Raw genomic sequence first — 17,166 nt, 5'->3', positions numbered from 1 at the left:
TCAGATCTCATTACGGATGGTTGTGAGCCATCATGTGGTTGCTGGGATTTGAACTCACGACCTTCAGAAGAGCAGTCGGCGCTCTTAACTGCTGAAGCATCTCTCCAGCCCCTGAGGCCACACCTCTTAATCCTTCTCAAATAACACCACTTCCTTATAACTGCACATTCAAACATATGGGCCCATGGGAGCCATTCTTATTCAAACTCCCACAAGGTACAGAGATGCAAGAAGCATATTTTTCACTACTTAAGAGTTCTTTTTTTTTTTTTTTAGAGCATCGGGAGTAGAGACTTCTGTGGCTAAGATTAAACACAAGTAGGAACAGCATGACAGATGTATGTCTTTCTGCTCATTTAGTGTTGGAAACTTTTTCTATGCTAGGTGTCACACTCAGGCCTTGAGGTATAAGGAGGCCTGGGGTGTTCCCAAGAGCCCATGCAGCTCCGTAGCACACTCTCTGTGTCTGTTGGAGTGAAACTCTTGTTCCCATGTAGGTGTGCCCAGCTCTGCTGGGACCTGGCTGGTTTAGTTTGTGCCAATGCTGAGGCTGCCATGTCTCTGTCCTCAGTGGAAGATGTTAGAGATGTCCACACTGGGGCTTCCCTGTGCTCAGATGACAGTTTGTGCCAGGGTCCTTGGTTCAAGTGTACATGTTTTGATATGCATGTATGTGTTCACTTGGGGGAATGTTTATATGTGTATAGATGCATGTGGATATATACAAATGAGCATATTTCCCCACAGGCATGTGATCATGTGTTTATGGGTATTCCCATGCACATGGGTGCATGCTGATGTCGTTGAGACTGTTAGGAAAGAAGATTGTTGGCTGTGAAGGGTATGGAGGTGTGAGCCACAGTGGGCTATGCAACAGAGTCGTAGACCTTCCTGGCTGTTGAGACTTTTGGAGAATGACAGCACACAAGCCCAGGGTTTCCTGTATGGAAATATGGGGAAAGAAATCTTCAGTCCCAGGGCAGACAATTTGGATCTGAATTACATACACAATTGTTTTGCTCTTGAGTGCTTGGTGGTTTTAAGATTAGAGCATCCTAAAGGGGCCTTATCTGGCATGGATGGGAAGGGAGGCCCTTGGTCCTGGGAAGGCTTAATGCCCCAGTGTAGAGAAATGCTGGGGCAGTGAGGCAGGAGTGGATGGTGGGTGGGTGGGTGGGGAACACCCTCATAGAAGCAGGGTAAGGGGGGATGGGATAGGAAGTTTGCAGAGGGGAAACCGGGAAAGGTTTAAATATTTATATTTTATATTTATATTTAAACTGCCCACCATTTCATGCTTCCTGTCCCTATAATGGAAGCTGCCTGCTGAGAGCCATTGCTTCAGCATTCTCCATCTCATATTTATTTATTTGTCATATTTACATTTATTTGAAATGTAATACATATATGTATGTGTGTGTATATATATATGTATATATATATGTATATATATATATATATATATATATATATATATATATATTTGAGGCAGGGTCTTCCTATCTATGTAGTAGTCTTGACTGGCCTGGAATTTGCTATGTAGATCAGAGAGACCTCAAACACACAGAAGCTTGCCTGCCTCTGCCTTTCACATGCAAATATTTAAAGGTGTGTGCCACCATAGCCAGCAAACCTCTTTTTAAAAAATCTACAAATCCTACCAAATGCCAATCTGTGTATCAATGAATTACTATAAAACGATTCCACTTTGGTAAAGAAGCGGAATGTTTACTGGCCTTGCAGGAGCCCTTTCTGCAATCCCATCTTTTATAACGTGATATATTACTGTCCCATGTTTCTTTCGAGGTTCATACCAAAGCATATCCCTAGGCATAAGTATTTCTGCTCATCACAGTATCTGGGTGCCTTCTTTACTCTGCGGGTTCCCTTTGGTCCCTTTCATTTCCTTAGAGTTTGTCTTTGTCAGTCATTTGTCACAGTGTCCCTGAGCTTTGTTTTCCTCAAATGGTCAACAGGATCCCAAGGGGAAGCAAGGGGAAGCAAGTGTCCCTTGCATGCTTACAGAAGCTGATGGTGCTCAATAGGTACTTGCATTTGATTTCTAGAATGTTTGAGTTTTTAGAATGTTAAAAAAAAAAAAACCTAGTGGTATAAGGTAGTTCAGAAATATGCCAGATCTTTTTTTCTTCTCTTGCTGCTACAGATTAAACTTAGGGCTTCTTGCATGACAAGACTATGTTCTAATTCCAAGGCACATATCCACTTCAAGTTGCCACACCTTAATTGTATACTGAGATTAAATGGCATACATCAGTGCATACATGGTTCAGGACATGGACCGTCTTTAGATCACACATGAACTCCAGAGCAAACTTCATCCTGTAACTCAGCATTATTTGGCTTGCAATCATTCCCTGGGCTCATGTACCATGTACAGTTTGGTACTTGTAATGGCCACATGGTCACGGTCACTGTCTGTGTTTGGGGTTCTGTCTTCTGCTGGGCTCTGTGGAAAACCTCTGCAGCCATCACTCACCTTACTCCTGACAGCTGTGGTGGCTGTCACAGTTACAGACTGCTGGGCACACAACTGTGTCTTAGTGGTGGGTAGGAAAAGAGTGACTCGGGGAAGACAAGCTCTTGAGGGTACTCTCCTGTGTCTGTAGCTCGTGTTTGACTACCAGCCAGGTGATGTCTTTGGCTGTGTGGCTGACATCGGTTGGATCACAGGACACAGCTATGTGGTGTATGGACCCCTCTGCAATGGAGCTACCACAGTCCTTTTTGAGAGCACCCCAGTTTACCCTGATGCTGGTGAGGACCAAGAATTCTGGTGAGGCTGGCTTGAGGTAGTAGGGGAGGGATCTCGAGGTTGGAGGAAAGAGTCACAGAAGCCTGGAGGCTTGCATCTGGCAAGGGGACAGTTCTTGTGTCCCATTGACCAGAGGCCAGATAGACCCTGGATTTGCTAGGCTCTGTGCCTTGCTAGATGAACTGGAGCCTAATGCCATGTGCAGAAAGATCAGAGGGAGTTCGACCAGGAGCAAACTCATCTCAAAACTGCCCATTTCATGTTTCTTGTCCCTGTATTGTAAGCTGCCTGCTGAGAGTCATTTCTTCAGCGTTCCCCATTTCATTTTTAGAGCCACTCCCATTGTCTACATGTGGTCTTTCCTCAAAGCCTGGGCCATCCATCCATCTTTCCCACTCTCCTCAGTCCCACCGCCCAAGCTTCAGAACCATTCATAACCCTTGTTAAGTTGCATCTTTGAGGACATGACCACCTCCTGCTGTCTTTCTGTGTTTCTCTCACGTAATACAGTTTTCCCAAATATTTACTTTAATGTGGTCGAATTGTTGCTGGCTCTTGCTCTAACATGCCTCAGTACTGGGGTGTGAACCTTTTCTTTGCTAAGCCTCTTGGTCCCCCCCTCAGCCATATTCAAGGAAGCTTAAAGGGGTGATAGCAGGGACAGAGGATCATTGCTTAAGAGCGGCTTCATGGAACAGTGTGATCTATGGGGTTTCTAGTATTAGGTGTGAGTATTATACCAGCAGCTGTGCTGTTTTCAAAGGAAGATGGGTCATTACTTGAGGGACCATTTAATAATTTAGGGACCAAAGTTCCATGTCACTTTTTTTTTAAACTTGCAGCAGAAACGTCTGAAACTGATCCCCGACTAGCTCACGTGGAACACCTCACGTGATGCTGTTATCTGAGGTTGGGTGTAGAAGCTTTTGTATGCCCACCTTGTAGTTAGGGAGTTCTCTGGGACCCCTTTCTTCAAGGATGGTAGGGGCTCCCTCTCTATGATCACATGCATAGATGCGGGCCTCAAAACTCTGAGCTTGGCTTGCATGTATAAAATAGGTCATGCTTGGTGGACTACCTGGCTGACTGTGACTCTCTTGTAGGTCGTTACTGGGAGACAGTGCAGAGGCTAAAGATCAACCAGTTCTATGGTGCCCCGACAGCTGTCCGGCTGCTGCTGAAGTATGGGGACGCCTGGGTGAAAAAGTATGACCGCTCTTCCCTGCGCACACTGGGGTCAGGTAAGCACAGTGCTGTGTGCCTTAGCATGGGCCTGGGGCTTTGCTCGGTAATGCTAAACTGGGTAGTTATACTCAACAGGGTGGGGCGGGGGCACTCCACTGTTTCAGCAATAATTGCTCTAAACTGATGAGCGAGGTTGTGTGCTAGCCTTGGGAGCTGTCCTGACAGACACTGCACGAAGTCAGGCCATGGGATGCTAGGGCAGAGCATCTCATTTTAGAGCTTAAGAGCCAGTCAAGCATACAGATGCCAAGGAGCCAGGTTGATAGAGACTTTCTCTCAAACACAACACAGGTGATCATGACCTAGATCAACAATAGAAGAATAGCCGGGCGTGGTGGCGCACNCCTTTAATCCCAGCACTCGGGAGGCAGAGGCAGGTGGATTTCTGAGTTCGAGGCCAGCCTGGTCTACAAAGTGAGTTCCAGAACAGCCAGGGCTATACAGAGAAACCCTGTCTCGAAAAACAAACAAACAAAACAAAAACAAACAATAGAAGAAAATAGGCTAGAAAGCAGAAAAGGATATAGAAGGCTCTCTCTGGCAACCTCTTGCTGTGATTCCTGCCCTTAAAGGCAGTCTTTTTCTGGCAGTGATGAGCAAGCCTGGCATGGGTCCATCTGTGTTCATGTCTATTCCTTGTCAGGTGTCTATTCTGAGTTCTATGGAATAAATGTCAGAAGTCAAAATTTCAGGTAGTAGGGCAAACACATCTTTAGCTTTACTAGATTCTACCCCTGCTAATTGTCCAAAAGAGTTGTATGAAATGTATACTTTCTCTCTTTTTAAAAATTTTTTTTAATTTATTTAATTTATGAGTGCTCTGCTGCAAAAACATCTGCCTGCCTGAAGAAGAGCATCAGATCCCCCCTGTAGATGGTTGTGAGCCACCATGTGGCTGCTGGGAATTGAACTCAGGACCTCTGGAAGAGCACAGAGCTCTTAACCCCTGAGCCATCTCTCCAGCCCCATGTATGCTCTCTTAATTATAGCAGATGCACCATACTTGCTCCTCAGAAACTTGGCGCCAGCTTTCAGTCCTGTACTATGGGTAGCATCCTGTTTGTCCATAGTTTCAAACCTTTTGAGCTATCAGAGTGCATGTAGTCATCATGATGTGCATTACTTTGATGGCTATGGTCATGGGAACGCAGACCTTTCCAGGTCCCTTGGTGTAGCCATCAGGAAGGTCACTGAGCTCTTCCTCCCTAATAATGTATTCCTTTGTGTTTGAGGTTATTTTGAAGCCTGTTAATTTCCTTCTTGCTTTTGTGTGGTTTCAGTGGGAGAGCCTATCAACCACGAAGCCTGGGAGTGGCTCCACAAAGTCGTGGGTGATGGCAGATGTACACTGGTGGACACTTGGTGGCAGACGGGTGAGTGTCCCTGAGGGGGAGTTGTCCCAGGCCTGAGGACTAACCTGGGACAGGAGTGGGCTCATGCATACCTAGCACCAGGGTTCGTGCTCTCAAAAGTGACTGTGATGGTGCTCACGAGGCCCATGTCCCTTCAGCATGCAGTTGCACAGGAGAAGGTTCAGAGGTACAGCCTGTCTGCTGTCTGGGACATGCAATGCCCTCGTGAACCTCGGTTTCATGTGTATCTTACAGCCTCTGTGTGAGCTCCAGAGTGAGGAGGAAATGAGGTGACAAACTAGGGCCAGTGGCCTAACGAGTCCCCAGGGCCCATTCTCCTTTACAGGCAGAGGCCCTTTCCTTGCTTGCTTCCTTTCTTTTTAATTTTGGTGCAGTGCTGGACCTCATCCGTGCTCAATAGCTTTCTGCCTCAGCACCACCACTTTCTGAACACACACACTTTCTGAGAAAGAAGTGTTTTTTTCCCCTCTGTGGCATTTTCCATATATATATCCGACTCCTTGGGATGTTCAGTAACACAGCTGTCGAAAGCCTTAGTTGCAAGTGGCCAGCATGAGACAGGTTCACATAACATCTCTGGTCTGTTCTGGAAGACACGGGACAGAGAACTTTTCCCAGTGTGCTTCATGAAACACGACCATGCGTACTAACTGATTCAGGTGCCAGAGAAATGACCACACAGGTTTCACCATTCATTGGTCTTAGCTTCCAGCAGTTTATTTCTTCCATCTTCCTGTGCAAGTAGGTGGCTTTTCACCCTTCCCTATTTCAAACATAGGCCTGACCCAGTGAGGGCCTATTGGACAGAGGGTAGTACCCGAGAAGAGAAGACTACAGACCAAGCCTAGATGAGAACATAGTGGAATATATCTGTCCCTGGCTCCCAGGTCAATTGGTGTTTCTTCATCCTTCCTGCAGAAACTGGAGGCATCTGCATTGCACCACGGCCCTCGGAAGTTGGGGCAGAGATCCTCCCAGGCATGGCCATGAGGCCGTTTTTTGGCATCGTCCCTGCACTCATGGATGAGAAGGTGTGAGGGTTTTGCACATAAGGCCTTGCTACTCATCTGGCAAGCCTTCTACCCCCTGGTTTCTGTCCTTTGCTAAGATGCAGGGTCTAGTCCCTGGAGTAAAGGCCAGGTCCTCACACATGCCCCACAGCCCTTTCTTAAACAGCACTGCTAATGACTGCTGCAAGCCAGGGCTCTCATCAAACTTTGTCAGGAGGAAAGCTCTGGGCAGTTCTATCCAGTGCTTCATATTGCCTGCCTCGGGTCAAGCCGATAGTCAATTCTTTGACTTTCTCCCAGGGCTGGCCAGGCCTCTCATGAATGTCTCTCTCCATCTGTAGGGCAATGTTTTGGAGGGTGGAGATGTCTCTGGGGCCTTGTGTATTTCCAAAGCTTGGCCAGGCATGGCAAGGACCATCTATGGTGACCACCAGAGGTTCGTAGATGCCTACTTCAGAGCATACCCAGGTGAGCAGCTAGGATAGATCCCCATGTCTTCTCCAGGGATTCCTGGAGTCCTGTTTCTATAGATAGGGGATCTGGTTAAATTCATGGCAGCTCTGTGAAAGTGAGTCTGTCTCTGGACCCTCCCTTTACTTCTCAGGCCTTCCTTATCTTGGTTGGGAGATCGGGTGGGCATGCGGACCCTGTGTAAGGGCCAGGATGAACATGAGTATATCCATGGCTCTGGCCTGGGATGGACATCATAGAAGATAATGGGGAAGAAATGAATGATAAGACATGATTGGGAAGCTGTCACAGAGGCTGGGTGTTCATAGTTTACATTCCCATTCTTCTCAATGTTTCTTTTGGGTCCTGGGTTGGAAGTTTGTGTGGCTGCCAAGGTCTCTGCCTTGCTGGAAGTAGCAACTTTCAGTCTCAAGGTTACAGCTGCCATTCATCTTTATGAGCATCCCTGCTGTTTTCTGTTTTCTGGACATTAACATTCTTGACATCATTCATATGACGTAGACTCCGTGCCACTTGCCCTCTCAATAGACCACTGAGGGAGATGTTTATTTGTTGGTTGTTGGAGAGAGATAACAGGTTAGGAACTTGGACTGCGCTGGGCCTGACTCAGAGCCCCTGGCCTTGGATGCCTCACTACTGTGTAGGTTATTACTTCACTGGAGACGGAGCTCACCGGACAGAGGGTGGCTATTACCAGATCACAGGGCGCATGGATGATGTCATCAATATCAGTGGTCATCGCCTGGGGACTGCAGAGATTGAGGATGCAATGGTAAGCTAAGCCCAGCCTGCCTTTTACTTTGCCTGGTATTCTCACGATGCATCTGTTGATCTCAGAGTCAGGATGGGAATGCAAACCCCAAGTCATCTCAGGGCCTTTTGCCCTCTGTTCTGCACAGGCTGACCATCCCGCTGTTCCAGAAACTGCTGTCATTGGGTACCCTCATGATATCAAAGGAGAAGGTGAGTGTCCCCCCTTCTTTCTATAGTGGAGGATCATGTGCAGCAGGGTGCCCCAATAGAAAGACAACAGGATACAGTCATAGGGCCTTATGGGCTATACTGTTACCTTCCTGATGAGGACACTGATCAAGGTAAATATTAAGTCTAAGCTACAAAATGCCCAGATTTACTGACCTTTAAGGACATTCAGCCATAAGAAACCATGATTTGGACCCTAGCTGAGCCTGAGAAGTCTGTTTCCGGTATCTCTGACTGGGGCACTTTCTAAGCCACATACATATCTTCCTGCCCACCCACCCGCTTGGTTTCAGCACTCATGCCAGCTCTGTAGCTGCTATACCTGTGCACTAGGCTATGCCCTAGAGCAGTCCGTGTGCTTCCCTGAGATGCAGGGGAAACTTGGCATCCCATAGCATAATTGACATGGTAAGGGAGGGCAGAGTAAATTATCAGAATGTTCTTAAATCAATGATATATTTAAAAGAAAATTTCCCCAGAGCCAGCTGATTCCCAAGTGGCTGTGTCTAGAAAGGACACTTGAGTGTTGCAATGGCAGACTCTGTGGCCTGGTGTGACATGGCCATATTCTAAGCACATATGAGGTCATTTCTACACAAAATGACCTTGTATGCCCTGTGAAGTGGCCTGGGATTGAGTGTTCTCTCTCCTCTTAGGGGCACTCTGTGTTACAGCGTGCTCCAAGTGTCACCTGACTCTTGTCTACACTTATGTGCTGTGGTAACTCTCATGATTAACCAGACATTTAACCTTTTTCACGTCCCAGCCAGAAACCAAGTCCTCAAACGTGCTAAGCATGCAGTCTACTACCGAGCTCCACCACAGCACCTTAGATACTGCCTTTCTTTCTCTTTGATATCTTTATTTAATGTCTATGGATGTTTTGCCTGCATGTGTATCCGTGCATCACGTGTGTGGTACTTGCAGAGGTAGTGAGATGGGGTATTGGATCTCCTGGAACTGGATTTATGGATGGTTATCAGCTGCCGTGTAAATTCTGAGACTAGGACTTCTGTCTTCTGGAAGAGTAGCCAGTGTTCTTAACTGCTAAGCCATCGCTCCAGTCCCATTAGATACTTTCTTTGAACTGACTTGTTGCAAAATTTAAAAATCAATCAAGTGCTTCAAAAACAACATCCTTAGAAATCATAGAACTGAGGTGGCTGTGGCTTTGCTATTGGAACAAAGGCATGTGCGAGAGCTGTTTGGGACACCCTCCAGCCGAGGCAATGTCTAGATATCATCGAGAAGGGAGTGGGGTAACGGTGGGAACAGTTCCTCATGGGTAACTGTGAAGGTACCTCATTTGCATAGGGATCTGGACCCACTTCTGGGGTCCCTGCATTTGATATCTCCATGGTTCAAGAATCTTCAGTGCCCTGGTAGACTCCCACCATTTGGAAGCTGTGAAGGTTCAATTCCCAAGTCCCAAGACAGTGCCAATACTTCAGTCCTGACTGAACCCGAGAGGGCAAAAAGTGCTGAAAGTGGCCTGTGACCCCAGCCACCTTCTGCCTTGTCCTTGGGGGTCTATCAGCCCTTGGGTGAACCCTAGAAAATAGGAACAAGGTCAAGGAAGCTGCATTGCAGCTGGATAGCTTTAGATGGGATAGGCTATGTGTTGGGTTGTGCTCTGTCTCACCTGTTCTGCCTGCATGTGGGTTCTTCAAGGGCACTCCCAGTGTGGTGTCTGATGCTTAGCATTCTCTCTGAGTCCTCTGGCCTCTGTACTCCAGCATCAGCTTTCAGCATCAGGTATTGCCAGCCCTTCAATGCCTGCAGGGCTGGGAGGGAAATTTACATATAGTGTGATGCTACTGGCTTCGAACAGATTTGTAATTCATGGATAACCCATTCACAGTTCTTAGTGTCAAGCTGCTTGAACACATTTGGAGTTTGTCCTCACTTCCTCTGAGCACTCGTGGGTCTAGTTTGTGAGGACCTGAAGCTTTGGCTAGCTTCTAGTCCTGCTGGTTTGTGACCATTTGAACCTTGCACGTCTCTGGCTCTTAACCTGCTCTTCCACAGCCCTTCATCCCTGCCTCGGGAATCAGCAATCCAGGTTTGTCTGTCTTCATAGTCCCCTCAGCTGCCATAATGAAACAATGTAGTTCTTTCCTCTAAAGATCTCACAACCTGATGGAGTAGGGATAGTGAAGCTACCAACCATTCTAGATACCAAATACTGTAACCTATGGACAGAGTAAGAGAAATTGTCACAGGGTATATGTTAACCAAGCTTGCCTTTGAGGGATGAATAAGAGTTTTTCAGGTAATGATGGGGAAACCTTTCTAGTAGCAGCTGAGTTCATTGCATAGATTGTAGCTTGGGCAGGAAATAATCATTTGTCAACACATTTAACAAGCACCTACCACACTCAGGGCATGGTTTTAGATGCTGAGAGATGCCAAGGAACGTAAAGTAGGTAGAGCCTCTGCCATCATGGAACCACCTGATGGGATGGTCAGGAAACAGAAAGGAGAGACAGACATTGAATAGTAAGCCTGGTCAATGGGGATGCTACATGCTGTAGTAGATTCCAGAAGTTCAGGGGGAGGCTACATTTGGAAAATGGAAATAGACAAAGAGTAAAATTAGATTTTTGTGTGGTAGCAGAAGTGTCCTTTCTGAACCTTGCCAGGATAGTGGAAAATGTCATTGCAGCCTGGCAGAACTTTCTTCCATGATGGAGCTTTTCAAGGTTGAAGTTTGATACTGTTGAACACAGTAGCCCCAGCATACTCAACCAGCAATTGACCTATGGCCATGTAATGTGTGTGTGTGTGTGTGTGTGTGTGTGTGTGTGTGTGTATGCATGATTGTATAGCACACATGCATGTGAAAGTCAGAGGTCAAAATCAAATGTCTTGCTCAGTTGTCCTCCACTAATTTTTTATTAGATATTTTCTTTATTTACATTTCAAATTTTATCCACTTTCCTGGTTTCCCCTCCAAAAATTCCCCTATCCTATCCCCCTCCCCCTGCTCACTAACCCACCCACTCCTGCTTCCCTGTCCTGGCAGTCCCCTACACTGGGGCATCTAGCCTTCACAAGACTAAAGGCCTCTCCTCTCACTGATGTCCCACAAGGCCATCCTCTGCTACATATGTGGCTAGAGGCATGGGTCCCTCCATGTGTACTCTTTGGTTGGTGGTCTAGTCCCAGGAGCTCTGGGGGTACTGGTTGGTTCATATTGTTCCTCCTATGGGGCTGCAAACCCCTTCAGTTCCTTGGGTACTTTCTCTAGCTCCTCCACTGGGGTCCCTGTGCTCAGTCTAATGGATGGCTTGAGCATCTACTTCTGTATTTGTCAGAGCCTCTCAGGAGACAGCTATATCAGGCTCCTGTCAGCAAGCATTTGCTGGCATCCACAATAGTGTTTGTGTTTGGTAACTGTATATGGGATGGATCCCCAGGTAGGACAGTCACTGGATGACCTTTCCTTCAGTTTCTGCTCCAAACTTTGGCTCTGTATCTCCTCCCATGGGTATTTTGATCCCCCTTCTAAGAAGGACCGAAGTATCCACACTGTGGTTTTCCTTCTTCTTGGGCTTCATGTGGACTGTGAATTATATCTTGTGTATTCTGAATTTCTGGGCTAATATCCACTTATCAGTGAGTGCATACCATGTGTGTTCTTTTCTGATTGGGTTACCTCAATCAAGATACTTTCTCATTCCATCCCTTTTCCCAAGAATTTCATGAGGTCATTCTTTTTAATAGCTGGGTAGTACTCCATTATGTAAATGTACCACCGTTTCTGTATCCATTCCTCTGTTGAAGGACATCTGGGTTCTTTCCAGCTTCTGGATATAATAAATAAGGCTGCTATGAACATAGTGGAGCTTGAGATTCCACCTCACACCAGTCAGAATGGCTAAGATAAAAAACTCAGGACAGCAGATTCTGGCGAGGATGTGGAGAAAGAGGAACACTCCTCCATTGCTGGTGGGATTGCAAGCTGGTACAACCACGCTGGAAATCAGTTGATAGTTCCTCAAAAAATTGGACATAGTACTACCTGAGGACCCAGCTATACCACTCCTGGGCATATACCCAGAAGATGCTCCAACATGCAATAAGGACACCTGCTCCACTGAATTTTTTAATACACGGTCTCTCACTGAACCTGGAGCTCACTGATTGGCTAGGATGGCTAGCCAGCAAGCTCCAAGGATCCTCCTATTTCTACCTCCCCAGTGCTAGGATTACAGGCATGTACCACCACGCATGCCTGCTTCTTTACCCAAGTACTAGGGATCTGAATTCAAGTTATTATCCTTATGTGGCCCGTTCTTTACTGATTAAGCCATCTCCCCAGCCTCAGGGGACAGAATTTTGAAGTAAAAACAGCTATGTGTTCACCCGTATGCTGATACACAATCTTGTGTCTATTTCCAGGCAGCCCATGTCATGCATTCTTTCCCAGATGAGGGAACAGAACGTTAAGTCACTTGTCCCAGGTCACACACAGCCATCAGCACTGTGGCTGTGTCATGCTCTCACCCATGGGGGACGCTGTCAGAGCCGCTGTTGGAGTTGCTTTCACTTCCTGTGCCTTGGACATTGCTCTGTCAGGGCTACAGTAGCTGAAACCAGTCGCTACTGTGAAACCATCTCAGGATTTAGAAACCCTCTGGGTTTACAGCAGCTCGTAAGAGGGAATTCAAGACAGACTCAGGACCTAGCACTTCCCAGTCTTTGCTCTCTTTCCAGCTGCATTTGCCTTCATTGTGCTGAAAGATAACATCAGTGATGAGAACATGGTAGTGAATGAACTCAAGTTGTCGGTGGCCACCAAGATCGCCAAGTATGCTGTGCCTGACCAGATCCTGGTGAGTCAACTCCACCTTAGGGGGAGAGCATCACTCTCTTTAAGTTTCTGCTTTCCACAAATGTCAAGCAATGCTCAACTTTTACAAGCAAGGGGTTCCTTTTATCCCAACATCAAAACGGGGTCATTAGTGGTTTGGGTTTCGCTGAGTGTTTTTCGTGAGTTTACAGCAGACACTTGTTTAGGACACAGCCCTAGGCAAGGCTAGACACAAGGCAAGGCTAGACACTCTTGTACTGTAGCACTCGAACGATGGCTACTGGTACGGGACTGAATGGTAAGGAAAGCATAAATTTTATTTAGTTTTTTCTTTTTGTGATGTTAGGTATGTGTTTGCTTTCTATCTCTGAGGCAAAATGCCTGAGGCAATTAACTTAAATGATGGGAAGGTTTTATTTTGGCTCAGGGTTACAGTTTATGGTTGGTTGGAGGGGCTGTATTTTGTCCGGTAGCAACACCTTTTATCTTGGTGGGAAGCATGTGACAAACAAAGCTGCTTAAATCATGGTAGTGGAGAAGGGATTGAATATATCCTTCAAAGACCACCCCTTGAATGACCTTTCTTTCTCTCACCAGACTCCCACCTCCTGAAAGTTTCACTATACCCCAACAGCACCACAGACTGTTGACCATTCCTTCCACATAGTCTTTGGAGAACATCTAAGATTCAAATCGTAACAGAGTTGAGCCCAGAGACTTCTGAATGCTGAACTTGAACTCCACCACTCAGCTATGTCTCAGTCAAACTACAGATTTTAAAGATTTGAGAGACATGGCGTTCTCCAGTCTCATGTGGTTTCTGAACATGTTTCCTATTTCCTGTAAAGGATTCATTTCCTGTGGGAAGGCCTGGGCCACCCTTGAGTCTCTTCAGACTTTTTTTTTTTTCTTTCTTTCTTTGCTGATACCTCTCCACAATGATTTCTAGGTTGGAATTCTTTGAGGCAAGAAGGGTTCATCATCCCTTCATAGTGCTCGCAATGCTGGCCTATCAGTTGAACTTGTAACATTAACTATTTCCAGATAGGGCTTCAATCTCCAGCAAGTACTACCGTCTACACACACACACACACACACACACACACACACACACACACACACACACACACACACCCCTTCCAAACATTCTACTCAGAGGCTTTTACCCAACTAAGCCAGAGGCTTGGGCTAAGGAGGAAACCACTCAAGCATTGTGGTAGACAAAACAGGCTCATTGGTCACACCTGGAGGCGGATCAGCAAAGCTTGGTTACAGGTTAGATCCTGCCCTTTGGATTGATGTCAGCTTCAGGCTCAGTTTGCAGGGGGATTAAGACCTTGCTTGGTTTATATATCAGGCAAAGTTGCTTTGTAGTCCTCTGTGGGAGTGTCAACCTGCATAGGAGAAGTCTCATCCCAGGGCAGTCGCTTTGTCAGAGGGCGCTGCCCAGACCCTAACACCACTCATCTTTGCCAGGTGGTGAAGCGTCTCCCCAAAACCAGATCTGGGAAAGTGATGAGGAGACTACTGAGGAAGATCATCACCAGCAGGGGACAGGATCTAGGGGACACCACTACCCTGGAGGACCCCAGCGTCATCACAGAAATCTTGAGTGCCTTCCAGAAGTATGAAGAGCAGCGGGCTGCTACCAACTGAGAGGTGTGCCTCTGTGTTGTTCAGACAAGGCTGCATAGGACCCCTGGACATCCTCAGGGAAAGCAGCTTCAAAGGTGTTTCTTCTGAACACATGACCCGTCTACTGCCCTATTTGAAGCTGAAGCCCCTTTTTCTTTCTCCTGGGGCCCAGAGGGCTGCTTCTGGAGGGTGGGGGAAGGCCTTTGTTCTACATCTGGTTTCCAGAATCAAGTCATAATTGGCACTAAGCCAGAACAGGGTGACCAGAGGTCTTAGCTCCAAAACTGTCATGCTTTCTCCAGATGTGTTTAGATACAAAACACAAATTATTTTATTTTTTTGTACTTTTTCTATTTGGGGAGAATAGCAGAACATTTGAGTATAATGTGAACATTTAGTTACACACACACACACACACACCCCGTGGGAAGAATCTCCCTTCTTACCTCCCCAGGGATGAAGATAACAGAATGCGCTTTTTAAAAAAATTTTATTACCATTCAATGTGCTTAAAGTCCAAACCAGAGATGTTTGTGCCTCTGACACATAACTCTCCTGATCCTGCTAATCCAAGTCACCATATCCAACTCCTGCATCCATTTCATATTTGGTTCATTTTATGATAGAACAAACTGGACAATTCTTACATTTTGTATGGTAGGGATTGCACTCAGGGCCTCCTGCACACTAGGCAAGCAAGAGCTCTACCTCTGAGCTGCACACCACACCTCTAACTCCCAAGAGTCGGAGTGAATGTCCTCTCCTTTACTTGTGAAATCATTTGGGTTTGTTTCTCTAAGCTGTGATCTGGAAGGAGTTTCTTTCTCCAAGGTGCCTCATAGTAGGAGAACATATTGCTTCAAACGTGTGAGGTTGTTCATGGTAGCCAGTGAAAACTCGGGTGTCTTATTAAGCCTCTGGTCTCATCTGAACTGAGCTCCTTAAGACTCTGCCTGCCCTTTCTTTTGTGGTTGGGGCAGCAAGAACTCACTGTGGTCCAATGACGATGACACTTGGTGCTCCTGAGCAAGTTCTCTTTTGATGTGCCTTAAGTCCTCTGGACATTGGTGAGTGATGCAAATAGTGAAGTCATGAAAAGCTTATTTTGTAGCTAGATTGTGGCTAAGCATGGGAGGGCTGAAGGGGAGGCAGCTCTGTGAGCAGGGCCCCTGGGGGCAGAGGAAGCCTGTTCTGTCTGGTCCACAGAACTTAGCTATGTGGGTGTTTCAGGGGATCTTAGCTACTGCACACTTACTGTCTGTCCTGACGTCTTGGGTAATGGGGTAAACATGCTGACGCTCCCAGGAGGTGGAATGGTTGTAGTATGAACAAATCTTAATAGTCCTTTGTTACAATCAGCAGTGAAGAGCCATGTGATGGACGTGGCTGAGTATAGTTACTGTGCCCTTTGAAATGGCCTAGGTCTCCAGGTTACTGATAGAAGCTCTCGGAATGATTTGTAGAAATATCCAAATAAAGCTTTATTTTGTTCACTGTCTTCTTATGGGGATGTTTTTGGTTGACGTTATTCTATTTTGTTTCTTCCTGGTTGGGGATTGAATCTAGGGCCTCCTGAACGCTAGGTTATCACTCAATCAGACCTTTACCCCCACCCCACTCCCACCCTAGCCAACATAATCCTAAGGGAAAACGAAAAGGGGTCTATCCAACTCAAAAGATAGTCCACACAAAAAATGTTGGTGCCGTGTATTCGTGTGTGTGTCTGTGTGTGTGTCTGTGTGGTGTGCTTTGAGGCCAGAAGACAACCTCATAGCACCATCTACCTTTTCTTTTTTAAGACAAGGTCTCTCACTAGACTTGGGACTCACCAAGTGGCTAGTCTGGCTGGCCAGTGAGCCCTGTAGATTCTATCTCCAACTCCCTAATGCTGGGGTTACAAGTGAACACCTGCCTATTCTATTCATTCCTGCCTATTTCCCCTTGGTTCTGAGGCTAGAACTCAGGTCTCAAGGCAAGCACCTTATCGATTCAAGCTATCATGGCACTGCTTCTGGGAAAGCCACCATTTCTGCAGGGAAACCACCTGACCGTGTTAAGTGGCTAACTCTGGCTGCATGTGTGAGTTTATGACGCTCATTTCCTAGCCCCATGGGGCCCATCTTCAGTAACAAGCTCAGGTATGACCATCTGATACTGTCAGGGACAATAGGGAACACATAAAGATACCATGGGAGTGGATTATTATCTACCTCTTGCTTGATAAGAAAATAAGGACCAGAAGAAGAAGGACCCAGGGATTAGTGAAGGCTTAGAAAGCTACCTGCTCATTTCTCTTGGGACTTCCCCTGTGTCTAGGTTTTTGTTTTCATTGAAATTTTAGACAAAGAACCCAGTTTTTTGGTACTACAATGCAGAGAGAAGAACAGGCTGCTGGTAGAGATGGGTAAGAAGGCAAAGGTGCTTACTGCCAAGCAAAATGATCTGAGTTCAGTCTCCATAGCCCATATAGTGGAAGGAGAGAAAAGACTGCTGCAGGTTGCCATCTCTGACCTCTTGTGTGCTGTCTGTGCACTGCACACACATAGATGACACAGGTACACATATATACAAGTGGACAAATAAATGGCAAAAATGTATGGCAGTGAAATGGCTACTACGTATCCCTTGATTATCATGCTTACACGAAGGGCAATCACAGGAAATGCTGGGGAACATCCATCCCAGGTGTACCCACAGAAGCTGACCTGATGAAAAAGAGGTCCATCAGTTTCTTCAATTCCTCATTTTAAGATCCGATTGGCCACAACCCACAGAGAGGTATTGGAGTCTTCTACGAGCTAATGTTCTGTACTGTTACTACCCTCACCATACCCGGCAGGGAACAATGTCAGAAATGGAGAT

At 46.4% G+C, this 17,166-nt stretch overlaps 1 protein-coding gene across 1 annotated transcript in view; it reads left to right on the top strand.

Annotated features, from left to right (window-relative positions):
* Window positions 1-15,802, top strand: part of Acss1 (acyl-CoA synthetase short chain family member 1) — a 48,256-nt gene extending 32,454 nt beyond the window's left edge. The window contains exons 6-14 of the mRNA XM_021151088.2: window positions 2,628-2,775; window positions 3,877-4,014; window positions 5,299-5,391; window positions 6,310-6,422; window positions 6,743-6,869; window positions 7,517-7,644; window positions 7,772-7,835; window positions 12,573-12,691; window positions 14,146-15,802. Coding sequence (XP_021006747.1) covers window positions 2,628-2,775; window positions 3,877-4,014; window positions 5,299-5,391; window positions 6,310-6,422; window positions 6,743-6,869; window positions 7,517-7,644; window positions 7,772-7,835; window positions 12,573-12,691; window positions 14,146-14,325 — 1,110 coding nt within the window. The 3' untranslated portion in view covers window positions 14,326-15,802. The remainder of the gene's footprint in view (window positions 1-2,627; window positions 2,776-3,876; window positions 4,015-5,298; window positions 5,392-6,309; window positions 6,423-6,742; window positions 6,870-7,516; window positions 7,645-7,771; window positions 7,836-12,572; window positions 12,692-14,145) is intronic.
* The last annotated feature ends 1,364 nt before the right edge of the window (window positions 15,803-17,166 follow it).

Source organism: Mus caroli, chromosome 2 (genome assembly GCF_900094665.2).
Source record: "Mus caroli chromosome 2, CAROLI_EIJ_v1.1, whole genome shotgun sequence".
NCBI lineage: Eukaryota > Metazoa > Chordata > Mammalia > Rodentia > Muridae > Mus > Mus caroli.
This window is presented reverse-complemented; position numbering and strand designations above follow the sequence as displayed.